The 17,575-nt window shown below is 43.3% G+C and overlaps 1 protein-coding gene across 2 annotated transcripts in view; it reads right to left on the bottom strand.

Moving 5' to 3' along the window:
* The window catches only part of CABLES1 (Cdk5 and Abl enzyme substrate 1), a 71,201-nt gene that overhangs the window by 33,419 nt on the left and 20,207 nt on the right, over positions 1 to 17,575 (bottom strand). For both annotated transcript variants that reach the window (XM_048289381.1, XM_048289382.1), the window contains exons 2-3: positions 3,632 to 3,703; positions 1,303 to 1,395 (exon numbers count right to left, since the gene is read on the bottom strand). In XM_048289381.1, the coding sequence (XP_048145338.1) occupies positions 1,303 to 1,395; positions 3,632 to 3,703 (165 nt within the window). The remainder of the gene's footprint in view (positions 1 to 1,302; positions 1,396 to 3,631; positions 3,704 to 17,575) is intronic.

The raw sequence follows: 17,575 nt of genomic DNA, 5'->3' as shown, positions 1-17,575 counted from the left end.
GACTAAAATTAAAGGGCTGCTTTTCAGTGTTTGATTCCACATGTATTTGTGATAAAGACAATAACCAGCGGCTAGTCAGACAATAGTCAAGTCAATAGTTCTGTATGTGTCTGTTTGATACAAAAGCTGGGTCTAAAAGCTGTTTCTAAAATCTCTCAGGGACACCTTCTGCAACATTTATGTTGATTACTACCTTTCACTCCATTTAATTGTATGTATGAGAATAACAGTGAAGAAAATTTTTCTTGAGTCAAATAACACCTACCAGAACTCAATTCATAAAACCTGTGGTTCAATGCAATGTTAGAATTTCTACTGATGTGGTTCCATGTTTGATGGAAATCAAAGGCTGCGGGCACAAATTGGTCCATCAGAGCATACATGGTTCTCAGCCATGGCAGCTTCATGAGAACAGGCACGTGCAAGGATCAGCTCTCACTGAGATAGTTTAGTCTACAAGCAACCTATTCAGGTGGCCTAGTTCAAACCTATTCAGGTTTGGAAGAAGAATAAAAAAAATATCATGAGGCACACAGAGAAATTGTCTTTGGAAAAATCAGAGAGGATAGGTATCTTCTTTATAAACAGGGAGGAGCTAGTTTAACTTCTGAGCTCGATACCACAAGAGAGAACCCATTTTGCTGATGGAAACACCTTCAGCTCATGGGAACACCATGCCTTTGCAGTAAGCCAAGCTGCTGTACATGTCCCCCCAGTGCCTATGGCTGTAACCTGGGTAGTCCACATCCCAGTTCAGGGTGTGCTGCAGCCACAGGTGCACCCCTCACACATCCCCTGGAAGGCTCTCTTCCTACATCTGCCATGGAAACCAGGATCCCATGCCTCATTTTGCCATGACCATCCTCGGCTGTGCATTTACCAGCAAGCTGTATCCACTAAAAGATGTTGGAAGTATCCTTGAACCATGGCTAAACTTGGTCCAGGCAGGTTCAGCTACGTGCCCCTCTCACACTTAGAACCTGGCAACACCCTTGAAGAAATGCAACCAGATTATGCCTAGTTTACTCCAACAGCATTACAGATTTTTCTTTTATGCAGGTTATTTGTATTAAGGAGACACAGGTCTTAAAATGTGCGGGCTAGCATTTTCATTGACCGGTACTTCCCTGGGGGACGGAGCATGCACTGCAGCCTGCACCCTCAAAGATTATTTGAAAGGCCATTAGGAGATATGTGGTGAGTGGCAGTGGCTGTGCTCTTGCAGGGGGATGCCAATCCTGCCCCTTCCCTCACACCCCATGGGCTGCCTCTGCAGAAGCAGCCTCTGCATGCACACAGTACCTGCCGTTTCTGGTATCGTGTTGCCGCATGTTCTTGATAAAATGAACCTTCTTAAAGTTCTTTGGTCTGGGTGATCCTGAGAGTGTCCGACATCTGAAAAATAAATCAGTTGCAAGGGAGGGGAGGGAGAAGAAAAAAAAAATTCTCAGTTCCCTGCTGTACCGCCAAGAAGTCTACACAAAAGCAGGAAGGAAAGACGAGACAAATGATTCAAGTCACCCTGCGTTAGGAATCAGCAAGAACAATAAAGACAATAAGTCTGGAAACGGGACAGTTCAAACAAAAAAAAAAATTAAAATAATAATAAGAAAAGGCATCATCCCCCTCCCTTCATGCAAAAAAAAAAATCATAAAAAATCTCAGCGAAGTAAAACTTCCTGTAATCTGCCATGAGAGTTTAGCCCAAGCTTTCAGAAGAAAAAAAATTAAACCAAACCAAACCGAGTAAGTATGCAATTTTTCCCACTCGCACCAACACCCACGCTTTTGTATGCTCCTCAGCTATTGATAAAGGAGCCATTGAAGGAAGTTCTTTCTTGTTTTAATTTTAGAAAGATTTAAAATCTCCTATTTGGAAGGATAATTCCTATTTGATTTTAACTCTAAAGATTGCTTTTCACATTCCTGACAGTATACAAACCAACTAAAAATAAAATAAACTACTCCAGGAAAAAAAATACAATTCTTCAAAACATTAAGCCTTAAATCTATTTTACATCTGAATGGGCTTTATAAATTGCAGTTACAGAAAGAAATTGCCAAAGGGAGGAGAGATGAGAGCAATATCCTCCCCCCTCCCCCTGCCTTCCACCCTTCCACCCTTGCTCTTTCTAATCAGCTGAAACCACAGTGCATGTGAAAGCGTTCTCTGTCTCATCCAGAGCTGCTTCATTGCGAGGCGAGGCAGAGCTCGCAGGCACTGGAGATGAGTCCAGGGCTGCAACCGCGGCTGCTGCATCCTCCGTGGCTCCTCCGGGACCAGCATCCTCTGCTGGTGCACGGGACCAGCACAGTCCCTCTGTGTTAAGCTTCCCTAACCAATTTTCCCATCCTCTCCCCTGCACAGGCAGAATTCTACAGCTTCTCAAGCACAAGAGATCGTTACGTTGGACTGAAAACACAGACCACTGTGCCAGTCCCCACTGCTGTACCCAAACACCATCGGGCTGCACGGGCACACCCCGAGAGGGGCACCCCATCACTCTGCCACTTCCGCCTTCCTCCTGCTGGTAAAGACCTTGAGATTCCCTCACCCTCTGATTGCAATTAGCCTTGTTAGCTTCTTCACAGGAAAATACCACCAAGAGAGACATTCTACCACCAATTCTGCAAATTAGCAAGTAAAAATACTGCCTGGCAAACCATACTTTGTTTATATCTTTTACCAATTATACATGTTTGAATCACTTATGGGAACAATTCATAACATGCTGGTAAGCAAAGCATGGTAAGCTTTGTAAAAATAATCAAGACTTGGTAATAAGCCAATTGGTACAGCCTCTGCTGTTCTTTGCTTTGAGGTAGGGAGACACAGCCAATCTGCATGCTATAGGCTAAACACCAATATAAACCAGCTGAATTACAGGTCCCAAGATAAAGAGGCAGTCAAACTTAGACTGCTGTCTTGCCAAACAGCTGACCTGGAAGCATTCCATGCACTGGTCAGATTACTGACCAGCCAGTTTCTGAACTGTTAAGCAGTTGCTCCATTTTCCATCACCCCAGAGGATTGCCTAGTGACTAATTACTGTGGTCCCCAGAGAAGGAAGCTGTGGTCTCTTAGATGCAGAAATCAAACTTCACTGAAGCTGCCAATATAACAAGGATGGGGGCAGATTTATTAGTGGGGCAGCAGTCACAAACCTACTAGCCAACACACAGACAGTAATGCTGGTAACCAAAATAAGTTTGAATGTGCTGAGAGAATAAACAGTAAAAATCCATTAAAAATACTAGCCTTCAAAAACTTACTATATTAAACCATCTGTACATACTTTTTAAATGTACCACAGATGTTAGGGTACTATTGACTTGGGGCTCGTCATTCATATAGGTGACAACTACACTTTTCTATTAATCAAATTTGACATTTTAATTCCTGACATTTCATTTAAATACGGCCTTTTTGTTTAATGACCTAAAGTCAGGGAACATGCAATTCACATCAGCCACCACCTTGCAGGACGTGTGAAGTTTCAACACTTTTACTCACTATGAAGAATATCTCAATGTGAAGACCCAGCTACTTTTCAACATGAGGAGGGAGAGCAAGCCTGCCCATGCATGTGCTTTACAGACAAGAAGCCAGAGAGACAGTAAATAAAATGACCTCCGCAGTGGGGCATTTTCCTCGATGTCCTCCAGAGTTTCCAGAGAAGATCGCTGGGAGATCAGCCGACGTCTGCAGAGAAAACAGAACACAATCACTGCTGATTGGAGGGCACGAGAAAGTCCTCAAAGCTGTTATTCAGTAAAGATCACACACTGTCCTTCACTAGCCAAGCCATACCTTTGGATATTAATAAATTTTGTTCCATTCTGCTTATCTTAGTGTATTTGATTCCACCCAGAAGCAAACTTACTCCATGCAGGCTGCTACAGTAAAGCAGAAGTTGCAGCTTCGCAACAGCTCCTCCTCAGTTCATGTTTCCCTTCCTTCAAGGGTTTAACACCCATCTAACACAGTCCCACGCATGCTGCAGTACAGCTGGCAATGCTACAAGTACAGTGCTTTGACAAAATAATGCAGACATAGATCCACAGAGACTGCCTGTCCTTCACACTGCCACAGGGGACACTTCTCTTTGCCCCTCGCACTTTCTACCAAGTAAGTGCCAATTGTTTCTCCATGACGTCCATCTCATCGCTCCTGTGCGGAGTGTCTGAAGTGAGATGAAAGATGATGGTGCCAGCAACACTGGTAATAAAATAGCAGTTTAAACAGAAGCTCTGACCATCCCTGTGAGCAGCACAGGTGAGCTAGGCTCTGTTTTAAGCCATTTTCCTATGTCTGAGTCACATCCTTCCTCCACCTTCAGAGAAATAATTATGGAAGTCTTAGCATTACATTGGCTGTTGCAGCAGGCAGGGAAGAAGCCCCCATACAGGCTTTGTTTTAGCAGCCATTGCTGCTGCACAACCTCCAAACACCCTGACAGCAGCACAAAACAAGGACTGCACCCAGCCCTCCAAAAAGCACCACAAATACCATAAATGAATGTGTAAGATACAGCCCACCCGCAGGGACATAAAGAAGAATCAAGCTGCCAATCATTGAAACTATTCCGTCGTCGATGGGCATCAAAACAGCTGCAACAGCCAGCAGAGCCGTGGCACTGTGCCCCAGCACCCAGCTGGCAGGAGCAATGCCAGCACCCATCAATCCCAGGGGCCATGGCTGAGGCACGGAGCACCTCACCAGTGACTTCGGAGTATGAACTTCAGTGATAAAAGTCTTCAAAGACTATCACTATTTCTTGCCCAATTCCCACTGAGCTGCCTTACTCCCTTGATCTTCAAGCAGAATTTCCAGAATGTTATGAGCACACCTATATGCTTGGAAAGGTGCTCATTAATTTATTCCTGGGCTGTATTTTCACAGTAAATTGTCTACTCTGATGCCAGTGTTAGCAGTTTCTAATCCTTCCTGCAATTCCCTTGCCCCTCCAGTTGTGCTGCTACAACTGTTCCGGCAGCCATGCTGCAAATGTGATTACTGAAATGTTTTTCAGTTCAAAATAACCCTGAGGTTCACTGATTCCATTTGCCATTAATTCAAACATCAAATTTCTATCACTGACCCACAGACAATACATTTCAGGACAATTTGAATGTGCATGCAGCTTTTTCTCACTTAGAAAATCACAGAAAACCCCTCAAACAATTTATAGATCAACTAAGTGTGAAGCATAATCCTCTTAGATAAAATATGCAAACCTAAATCCCCTCAGGCTTTGTCTAAACTAGGATTTTTAGAAGATCTGGTGCAAGATAGGATACACCTTCAAAATGCTGTGAAAAAAAAGTCTGCATTTCAGGATGTGCTGGCATAGACAAAGAAGAAGAGACCAAATATCTGTCTCCTGCACCCATGGGTGCTCCCTCAGCTCCATCCACAGTCAGAAAGGACACAGGAATGCTCTTACTGGGAGAAATTCAGATCAGGAGGAGCTCCTCCTCCACTTGCAGTTTCACTGACCCATAAGCAAAAGCTGTAGGTTCCAACTACCAGCACCACTGGCAGATGACGTGACAGACAACAGCTGCTGGCTTTTTAATACCTCTTCATACATCATTAGCTTAATAACACAAACAATGGCATGCTCCCATCTTGTAGTGTTACAACACCAAAAGCATACTTGGCATGTTGTTAGTCAAAGAGAGATAAACAGCGGTACAACCTTGCCACCTTCTTCATACTAAATTTATCAAATTAGTCACACTGTATTTCCTGTAGATGCCAGGTGCTTGTACAGCACCAGGTGCATATTCCAGTTGCCACTGAAACCTTTTTCCAAGAGTCTCCTTGCCCAAAGTTATGCACCATCCTCAGCCTCATTGCTGACAGTTTGTCAGACAGGGTTTGAAGATCCTACATGTGCATCTGTCATGAAGGCAGAGGCATGCAGTGGCAGGAACACACCCAACTGCATTTCACCAGCTGCTCATCCAGTTGTTGCCTGCTGGAGTCCTCTGGCTTCCCTCGCTGGTCTCAACTTCTTAAACCCGGCACTGGGGATGCCGCCTCCTGATTTTTGCTTGCTAACCTCAAATGCAACATAGGCTGGATGGGAATTGCTGCCACCTCCTCTTGGCATGAAAGACCTCACACTGATTTTCACCAGTACTGATTTTGCAGCATTTTGGGTACCTTACATGGCAAGTGAGCCAGCACAAAGGAGTGGGGGAAGCTCTTTGTTCACCCAAACTTGGGAGAGGAACACTGATCCCTGAGCTCCCTCTCAACTAGGGCATAATACAAGCGTGACTCTGGATAAACCCATCCATCTAGGAAGGAAGAAAGCACGCATAAAAGGTTCTGGCACAAGCAGCAGTGAGAGCAAGGATATCCAGCCCACCCCCCAACCCAGCTGAAAACTGCCACATCTTTCACCTCTCCCCAGAATCATTAGTTTTAATCACTTCAACTCCCAGCACTGTCAAAGGAGCACTGGGGAGGCAGATTTGGAGCAACTCTGTTGATATCAATTCATACTGCCCAGGAATCGCACCCTCTTCTCACTGAGGAAGCTCAGACGCAATGAAGGATGTGCAATTATTCCACTTGATCTTAAATCTTTATTTCAAGGCCTAATTAAGATGACCTAAATACCAGTATTTTATAAGCTTTCCACAGCTGGATATTATACTAGAAATGCCAACTAATGAGCCTACCTGCTGTGAACGAAGTCACATCCTGTACCACACACACGGGACAAAAAACAATTTTGGAAAAGCAAAGCTTTTGAAAGGATCTTCCAGGGAATACAAGCAAAATCAGTTTTTCATTGACTTCATTAAGAATTAATCACCTCAACTGGTGCTTAGTATTTAAATTAATCATCTTTCTCTCTTCAGGCAAGCAGCCAGGTCCATACAACTCCTAAAAGGGGTTTTTTTTCAACAATTGATTAGCATGCTATAGCAGCTGGTATATGTAGACACTTGCACTGAAATAACCCAAACTGTTTTATATCACACATCACCATCATTCTGATGTAAAGCTGTGTTGATACCTATTTTGTATTTTAAAATGCTGTCTGTATCTCTGTGGAAGTTTCTTGAAAGCTGAAATGTTCTCTTCGTTTCCCCTCTCCAAAGTCAGATGAATACATGGCTCAGTTGCAAAAATAGAACAAAATACAAGGGAAAAAAAAGAAACTAAATACAAGGAAAAATAAAATAAGGCAGGTCTGTAACCAAAACAGCACATAGCCAAAGCTAGTAGACTACAAATATATTGACCATAACCACCCCATCAATCAGGGGGAAATTATCTTTGCTCTCAGTTGCTGCAAAATACTCAGCTCAGTTATGTTAAACATACAGAATCTTAAGCCACATAGACAGGAGGTGATAAAAAAAAAAAAAAGGAGCTGCAATCAGAACATTGGATAAATTCATCCAGGAAGGAAGGAAGGCAGGAAAGAAGCCAATGATAATCCAAGAGATAAGGAAAAATAAACCCACGTGTAATGACTTTCTAGCACAGCTACAAAATCAGGAAGAAAAAGATGCATTTTAAATACCACTACTTTCTGTGAATGTTGGGGGTGAAATTTTCCCCCTGCTTCTGTTAAGACCACAAACCTGTAACAGCTGAAGCCAGCATCTAGAGTGCTGCTGGCTCCCAGAACACAAAACATCCCTTCAGGACAAGCTTCTTCACTTTGTCTGAAACAACTGCATCCCCTCAGACACAGTGACATGGGACACACGATTGCCAATCATCTGAACACCTGCTGGCTGCATTAACACTCATGGGAGAACTTGGGATGACAAAGACATTTCAAGAGCTGAAGACTGTTGGCAGCTCCCACGTCCACTGGGCCACCTCCTCCCTTCAGGTGGGCAGGCAAAATGGGCAAGAACCACAGGGCAGAAATGTCTGTGCCATTACCTTCTGATCACAGCAGTGTTTATAATAATGTGGCTTGGAAGCATCAGAAAAGCACAGGACTGCTTGACACTTTAAAAATGTTGGATTCTTTATTTCCACTGTGCCTTCATCACAAAAGATGTATCCTGCACATAGGAACACTACCCTAGACAGGTGCAGAAGGGGAGTGGAAAGAAAGTAATCATGAAACCTGCAGTGATTGGGAATGAGATCAGGATACCTGTAAGGATACCTCAGGGCCTGCCTAGAGGTGTAAGTGAAGGCTTTCCCTCTGCCATCCATCCACCCTCGGAAAAGTGCCAGCTCCAGACTCAAAGAGGAGGTCTTGCTCAAAAGCCAACCTGTCCTTTGCAAGCATTCCCTGAGGAGCTACCAAGACATACACTGGACTTGTGGCTCCCATGGGTCAAACCAGGCAGAGCATCACCGTGATCCTCTATCGGAACAGCAAGACTAGGGCTGTTTTTTTCATTTGGGCTTCATATTGCTCCTTCCAGCACCAAAATGGCTTGAACAGTAGAAGGCAAATAAGGAGAATATTCAATGAGATCTAAGATTAGGCTTCTATGTAGTAGAATGAAAAAAATACTGAAAGTAAATAAATAAATATATACATATATATGTATTTTATATATTACAATAATACGGCTACAAACATATCTTGCAGGCTACTCTGTGTTTTGAGTAAGTTATCATTTGCCATTCTTTTCCCTAACCCCTTTGGAGTTGGATTTGGGTATGAACAGAAGTGCAGATGCTGGCTGTCTCTCCGCCCCCAGGCCCAGGGGAGTAGCTATGAGCAGAGTTGCCAGATGCAGGCCATGCCCTGTCCCCAGCAGCTCTGGCCCCTTTCTCACTCCAGGGAAACTTAAATGCCACTTCTCTCCAACCCCTCCTCAGCCTGCCCGCTGCACACCTCTGCCCAAACTCCCAGGCTAAGCTGTGACAATTAATGCATTCTTCTGAAATATTATACAAGACATCAGCTGTGAACGAATCCCCATTCACTTCCTGACCCCTGACTTCATGCCCCAGCATGAACCCAGATGAAAGACCCGCTAATGAGTCACCTCTCACCCTCCCTCTGAAGTTTTTGCTGGGATTCTTATGTCCCAGCTCATTTTCTTCCTATCTTTTGCCAATATTACAGGAAGACAAACACAGGAAAAACAAACCCTGAGACTATTGAAAATTATTAAGGGAAATAGAATTTCCAGGAGCTACCCAAAGTGACATAGAGCCATTTTTAATTGTGTGCTATCATAATTATGCAGCAGAGCCATTATCTGCAAAGAACATCAAACTCCATTTAAGACTTCCAAGCTGAGCAGCTTATTGCCCACAATGGGAGTTAAAAGCATCTGGCACACGCTGAAAATGGGTTATTTTGTTAATTCAGCAGCCCAACCCAAACACACAGAGAACACACCAAGAGCCCTCCATTTAGCTGTCACCTATGTGCAGGCAGGATGCCAATATAGTCTAAGACCACAGCCTGCTGCAGTGGGCTGTGAAGGAAAGTCTTTGAAGCAGAGATCCTGAGCTAGCAGGACCCTTAACAGCCTGCTTTCTTGGGATATGCACTGCAAGGAGACAGACCTTCAAATCTAGTGATAACTAGGAGAATAATGCCATGCCAACTGTCTCCTCAGTCTCCATCAACCTTTTGGGCATAAGCAGGAAGATGGACAGAAACAAAGAGATGATGGAAGAGCAATGGCATGAACACGGCTCCATGTTACACACTCCTCCTAAACCAGGGTACCTCCTGCACTCAATATTCCACCTGTATTGTCATCCAACTCCTCCTGCAAGCCTCATCCTCCCACATTATCCAAGGCAGAAGCTTTGAAATACACAGTACTTCAACTGCTGCCTCCTAACCTGTCTACACCTAACACCTCAACATGAAAAATACCTACACTGCCATCCCAAAGATAAGATGTAAGCAAGAATTAAGTAAGAATGAGGAAAGAAGTTAAGAAACATTGAAGAAAGGAAACATGACAATACTGAAGTATCCCAGTGACCTTTCACAACGCAACACAACACTCTGTTCACAAATTATGTAGCTTTACACAGGTGATCCTTCAAATAGCATACAAAATTCTAGCACAGCCCTGTCCCAATGCCCCAGAGAGATCATCTCGGTCTGGTTACATCAAATATAAAATCAAGAGTACTAGCACTGCAAAGAGACAAGGAGCTTTCACTAGAAGTTCTGAGTAGTAAGCTGTTCACTGTCGAAGCACTTGTCTAGTGTGAATGTGTATATGCAATTGTGCAGAAAAACAGAAGGTATGGTAGAAGAGGAATTTTGGACTTCTGGGCTTTTTTAGCATCTTGCACAATTCAACTTGACACACTATGAGTCTTTCTAGAAGACACGATTTCTAGAAATCTCCAGTGAAGGCAAAAAACTCCCAGGGTTCAGTCTAGGGAGAACAGAAGAGCAATCACCACGTTGTTGACTCCGGGGGACATTTCATTTTCATCTTCCCCAGTAGGATTCCCAATTCGCCAAATATGTATCTTGTTGGAAACCTAACATCATGGTTTAGTGGTGGATTTGGCAGTGCTTGTTAATGGTTGGACACAATGAACTTAAAGGTCAATCTAAAGGATTCCATGATTTAACGATGCTATCTTCCCACTGCAGGCAGCTGCCTCTGCACCCAGTCCTCATTCTGTTGGCTCGCCCAAGACATAACAGGAGGAGCTACAGCCACGATTCAGTAAGATTAATTTAAACACAGCAGAGCTCTCCGAGATGCCGAAGTGCCAAAAGTCTAAATCCTCTATTATCTTTAACCAATGATTTACAGATTCACTGTCTTCACTTTACTGACTCTGCAGCAGTGTGATAGCTTTCAGAAGGCTTCTGTGCAGTGATTTGTTTTGAGTATGCCCAAACACTGCCACAGCTATATTTTTCAGAACTACCATTACCTTATAACCTAACACATATTATCATGGTAAGACATCAATGGGCATCAGCTTAATTAGAGACACTCAAAACTAGGAAAGAAGTAAATAACAAGATTAATCATCTGACCTTATGAAAACAAGGATGCCTGCCAAAGCAGATACAATAGCACTGTAAAGAACATACAAACTGTCCATCTTTATCTCCTTTTTTCTGCAGTAAAACCTACACCCTAACAGCCTTCATTGGATTAACATGAATCTAACAGATACTTCATCTGACAAAACTTTGTGCATTGCAAAACAATGAATATTTAGCTCTTTTCAAAAGCAGTGTTTCCCCTTAAACATCACATCCCAGGGAAATGAAGAAACATTTAAACCAACTATCTGAGGAAACCACACACTGCCAGAGTGCAAGTCTTTAAAGTATCAAATCACGAAATGTTGTATTCCACAACACCCAAAGCCCTGTAATTAACTAAGAAACTCGCCTGCACATCAAGGCTTGATGCAGTAGATACCGTAACACATGGAAACACAGACATGCACTACTAAGTCACCTGAAAAAAAGACTTTAATTCTAGCCTGCACACATAACCATGCAATTAAGACCCCAGCCCTTTCCTCTTCCATTTAAAATGTTTTTTAGGTTACCTACAGCCCAGTCTCATATCCCTGTCTCACTTCCAGATGCACATGTGCTGTCTGGGAGAACATATTCCACAATCCCACATCTTAACATTCTTAGACTTGGAAGAGAGCTGAACATACAATTAATTGCACTGCTAAAAATATATATCCTAGACACTGTGAATGGTCTCGATAGAGTTCTTGACAGAGAAAGAAAAGCCCCCTGTGTGAGCAGGGCTCAAAGAACAAACTAATAGGAGAAAGCTTAGCATGAGGCATTTCGGGCATGAGATATGAAGGCTGGCACAGGTGGTGGCAATCTGAGTGTTTACTGGTGCATACTGTGCATTTAGTTCTGGCTACACTTGCTACACATACCCTTGGGATCAGGCACTTTTCCCAGCATCCCATTACATACCCAAGAGTCAATGCCCTGCTTTCCCTGGCCACTCATTGCTGAAGACCAAGCCTATGCATATTGTTCAGAGATCAGCTATCATATTGGACAGCTTAGACCTCTTAACTTTTTGAAATCTGTGATAAGGTGAGACAGTCCAGTGCCATAATTCAAAACATTATTACATCCATAGGAATTAATGCCTTGTTGCTTGTTAGTTCATGCACAGTCAGATTCAATGTCAAAGGCCTTTGAGTACAAAAATACATATTTACTTAAAATATTGCATTTGCTTATGCTCTACTAAGAAACACATTTGCAATACAGGAGACATGTTCCAAAAACAGTACCACAAGATCCTTTATTAGGGTAAAGGTAGATCCTTACTCTCCAGCAGAACTGCTTCAATGTACCAGTGAGTTTGTGGAGCTGAGTCTTGCAGGGGGAGAGCTTGGTTCTTCCCTGCTTGTCTCACTAGGGACAGATCCTGGAGCCACTCAGCATAGTACCACTGGAGCCACTCAGCACTTTTCACTCTGGGAAAAGCAAACATAGTCCTCTTTCCCCCATCCCTGCCACCATGACTGGGCATGGCACCTCCCTGTTACTGGACACTGGGTTTCTGCTGGTAGCAGAGGGTTAGATCATTTTCTTCTCTCTCTGTTGAGGTCCCTTGCTCAGCATAGCTTACAGCAATTGGCTCATTCCCAGTGTGAGGTTACTCTCAATTTAAATGTTTTCAAAACCCAGTTTACTGCATTGTGAACATTTAGGTCTGCATGGTGGAAGACCAGCTACAGACCAAACATCATGGTTCAGCCTATCACAGGTGCACAAACAAAGTCTAATCATGGTTTAAAAGGTGACATTTAAGAGACTGGATCTCCATGAGGAATCCTCGCCTCCCCTACTTCCAGTAAGGAAGAATTGTTCTCATAACACTGGTAACATTTGGTTGTGTAGCTGTATCGTTGCTCTGTTTTAAGGCATGGTGGGTACAGTAGGGTCCAATATTGAGAGAAGCTGAGAAGAAGCCTGCCCACCTGTTTTCACAACAGAGTACCCAGCAGTCACCCTAATGAACATTTAATTGACTTGACAAATGCAGCCTACATCTGCAGGCTGGAGAACTGCCTTTCCCGGGATCAATATGCCCCCAAGAGCATACATGGCAATTGGCAGAGGCCAAAGGCACCTCTCAACTCTCTGCTGAAAACAGCCTCTTCCCAAGGCACCATCCCCACTCACTCAGGGAACACGTGCTGCCCTGCCACCCCACCAACAGCTGGATATGCAGACTCAAAAGGTTCCCAAATTTATGGCCTTTTATTTTCTTATATTCCCCACATACTGTCCCAGTGCTGGGTTATGAAATGTAACCGGAGCAATCTCCTGCTTATGTAATTATTGGAGAACTGAGTTTTTCTGGGTGCCAACAAGTTGGCTGGCTAGCAAATACTCGGCAATGATATATAAGTTTTCAATCAGTTTTTGAGGGGAGAAAACCCAAAAAAACTTCAAGAAATTTGGACAATGCCCTTAACAATACACTGTAACTTTTGGTCAGCTCTGAAGTGGTCAGGCTGTTGGATTAGATGATCCTTGCAGGTCCCTTCCAACTGCAATATTTTATTTTATTCTAAAAGCAGATTCATTAACACACCAAAAGTAAGGAAAACTGCCAGAGCACTCTGTTAGACTGAGTCTACTGATACTTTACATTATCAGAGCAATAAAATAGCATCTCAGTGACCAATCTGGCCAACAAAGACTGCTATTAGGGTGCAGCATGAGACCCAAATATCTCATTTTCCATACTCCCCTGTCTTGGTTCCCTCATGCTGTGCCAGAAGGATCAGATGCAGCAGCTCTGGCAGATGCAAGAGCAGGCAGCCTCTTCAAAGCACCAAATTGCACTGACTGCAGCACCAAATAACCTCAGTGATGATTCCTGACTTGTTCCGTTTCTCCCCAGCACACCCAAAAGATACACTGCATTCATATAATGCAATAAGGAAGAGTAGAGGTTGGCTGATCAACCCCAACATTTGCAGTGATCCACTTCAAATGTGTATTGAGCCCTCAACTTGATCTAGTCTATAGTGCATATAAGCAAACAAGTAGATAAAGCAATCATTAAAGGAAAATAATCAACAATTAACTGTAGTTGCAAACCCATCTCCTGGTAGAGATGATTAATTGACAATGGGTCACACCCTGACTTTACAGGAAGTCTGAAGGATCTGAGTTACCCAGCTCTCCCCACCACAAACAAACAACACAGCATTAAGCTTTGGTGAGTTTATATAACCTGTACATTACTTCAGACATCTATACACACAGGAGGTGGGGGCAAAAAGTCTCAAAATGACAGTAAAGTCTCAGGACAGGCAGCTTGATAGTGCATCTCCCTCCTCCTCTTACGAGGCTCAGGAGAGGCAGGGATGGCTTCCATAATCCCATGATTATGATGAAGAACCTCCCCTTGTTAACAGCTTTACTAAAAAAGCATTTAGAAGGGCATAAAGCACCACTCAACATTACCGAATCTTCCCAGCACTCAAAGCTGGCTGCCCAAGGTCTCTGTCTCCAAGCATCTGGGAAGCACAGGAGCAAATCGCAGCACCAGGCCTGAAAAGCACCTGGCATGGGAACCTGAGCTGATGCGGTGGCTGGTTCTTTCAAAGCTAAGGTGTGGTAAGCTGACTTAGTCTGAAATGACTTACTCAGAATGATTTCCAGGTCTGGAAGGAGTAGTGTTGTGGCTGTAACTGCAGCCATGCTAAGCACAAGCTCAGGCAGACCTCTGGATGGCAAACTCCATGACCAGAGATGCAAAAACACATTTAATTCTTCTTTAGCGGAAACCCTTCTTTTGTGTGGGTTTTTTCTTTTGGGTGTTTAATTTCTTTATATAGCTGCACTTTTTAAACGGCTTTAGGGAGAAAAAACCCACTAAGCCAATGCAGAAATGCATATATTTGATATTAAAGGCTCTGCCCATCTGTGTGGAACAAATCAATCACATTACCGTTTCCCTAGGGTGAGCAGGCATAGGGATAGAACCTATGCGGATGTAAGACTTGTAGTTTTTCTGGTCTCCCCCTTCCTTTCTCTTCTCAAAATCTCTGCACTTCCACCAGCAGCCTTCAGAGACAAAGGGTCTGTGACTTCTTTTTCAGAGTTGCGTTGCTGCCTAGTCCTCCCTCAGTCAGAGGACTTTTCTTGATAACATAAAACAAGGCACTCTGTCATCTGACTCAGTGGCAATTTTAAACCTCTGCAATGAATTGCAATGAATTTGCAGCTCATTAGCAATGAATTAAGTTGATGAAAGGTCACAGGGAACCAAGGACAATTTTTACAAAGCATCTCCGGGCAGTTTTTCCAGACCATCAGCTCTCTTTTCCTAACCCAGGAACACATCTCACACTCTTTACAAAGTCAACCGTCTGTTTCCCCATAAAAAAATCCCAAAGTATTGCCTGATGAAACACACAAAGAGTCCTTCTCATGCTATGGGAACACAATTCAGGATTCTACTCACATGTTTTTCACTCGGGCATGCTTTGATGTAATAGCAGGGGAGAGAAATTTTGAAGGATTTTCAGATTAATCAGCCAGAGCATGGATGTAGGTTAGGACTACGAGAACCGTGCTCCTCTGGGATATTATCTGCAGCTCAACTTACCGCAGATGAAATCAAACGTGCTTTGGGAATGCAAATGAATTAGGATGTCACAAAAAGTAATTCAATTTGCAGCAGTGGGGTTTTGAATTTGGTTAGTTACCTACAAGATCTTTATTTAACTGTAAACCTGGTACAATACTTACCATGATTTCCCATTTGAAATTCATTTTACTGCTATTTTAAAAATCAGGCCTGATAACTTCTAACAGATTTTCAGGTCATGTCTCTATTATATGTATATTTATCTCTATGCAATTGCACACTTAGGGATGCTCTGTAACAGATCTGCACAACAGTGGCATCTCTCACAAACATAAAAACAAGGGTAAGACTTTTGTTCATTTCACCACTGTGGAAGAGGTAAGTGGAACAAGACAGCTAATTAGTCATTCTCCATTTCAATCCTCGACAACCACAAAGAGAGCTTGTTTTTTTACTGCAGGCATTGTCTTACCTCAAACAATTTGTAGATAAGAAAAACCAGTTCTCTTCCTGAAGGCACATAAGCAAGAATTTTGATAGAAAAGATGAAACGGCATTAGAAATTAACTCTAACACTTCTTCCCTTCCCTAGCCACTAGAGTATGTCCATTAGGACTCGTTGCTAATATACAACTATATTATCCAGACTGACAAATTTTGCGCAGTCTGCTGTTTTGGTACTAGAGAGCACAAGCCATTAATAGCTGACTGCCTCATTCAAATGAAACAAGACAATTATCAGCTGTAACTTACACAATTAATAATACTGCTGCCAGCATTTTCAGCAGAGATTTGATTCTTTTATAGCTCATTTGAAGTCTTTAGGGAACGTGTTATTAGTACATCTGTCCTGCTGTAAACATAATTATCATGCAAAATTCCATTTATCATGCTGATCAGGAAGCACTTTCTATCAGCCTTTCAGCCTGGGAACACTGATAAACAAGCAAGGGAATTTGACTGCCCCAGCTAACTGGGAGCATGCTCACTGCCAGGACTGTTGCCCTTTCCAGCGGAACCTGTGGCAATTTTCTGAATAAGCACGAGATTTGTGCTGACCTCTGACTTTGGGGTACATCGTGTTTGAACTTGGGGTACATCCTACTGGATACTGCTTGTTTGTATCATTAGTTGTAATGCTCTATTCCATGCTCCTTGCTCATCTCCAAGACCACACTTGTAGGTGGTTCAGGCTTATGGGGCTGCTGCAGAGGGAGCGGGAAGCAACTGTATTCACCATGATCATGAGCCTTAACCAGTAGCATAAACCAAGTCCGTTTCACAGACAACAGGCAACATCTACTTCAACAGAGCATCACTTTTAATATACAAACTGGGCTGGGGTCAGGTGCAAACAGACATCAGTCAAACAGATGTCAAGAAACACTGTGCTGAACTTTGTCTAAAATGGGTACGAGGTTTTAAAAAGGGAGTATCATCAAGTCTTACCAAACTCTGACACCTTACATGCAGAACAGCCTGCAACTGCAGGCTTGATGTGCAGAGAAACTCTTCATGGACAACTTAACCCTTGGAGATCTACGGACATCAAAGTAAGATTAAATGAAGTAAAGGTCAGCCCCTGCACAGACCTCCTGTGAACTACAGCTTCAAATTGTTTAAAACAGCCTCATTCATACCAATAAGCTGATGCTGTGACCAAAAGGCACCATGCTGCTTCAGCCATCTACCACCCCCTGCATCACATCAGCAGAAGGTCTCCTGCAGCCAGCCAGGTAAGGGAAGCACACAAGTGATTAGTGATCAGCTTCTACTGGGTTTTGTGAGGGAGGAAAAGATCTGCTGTCCTCAATGGGATCAGCCCAAAACAATCCTCAAATCACAAGAAGTGATTAACTGTTCCTGCATACCAGGAAGCTGCTCCCATAGCTGCTGGCTGTCCCCAAGCCTTCCTCCACTGCAGCTACGGGCACCTCCTTCAACTCAGCCAGTGAGCAGCATCTAGAACAGTCACAGGGAATAGGCTGGACTCCTTCAAGCTCAACAGACAGATGCCAAACAGGCC

The sequence above is a fragment of the Corvus hawaiiensis genome, chromosome 30, assembly GCF_020740725.1.
Source record: "Corvus hawaiiensis isolate bCorHaw1 chromosome 30, bCorHaw1.pri.cur, whole genome shotgun sequence".
NCBI lineage: Eukaryota > Metazoa > Chordata > Aves > Passeriformes > Corvidae > Corvus > Corvus hawaiiensis.
This window is presented reverse-complemented; position numbering and strand designations above follow the sequence as displayed.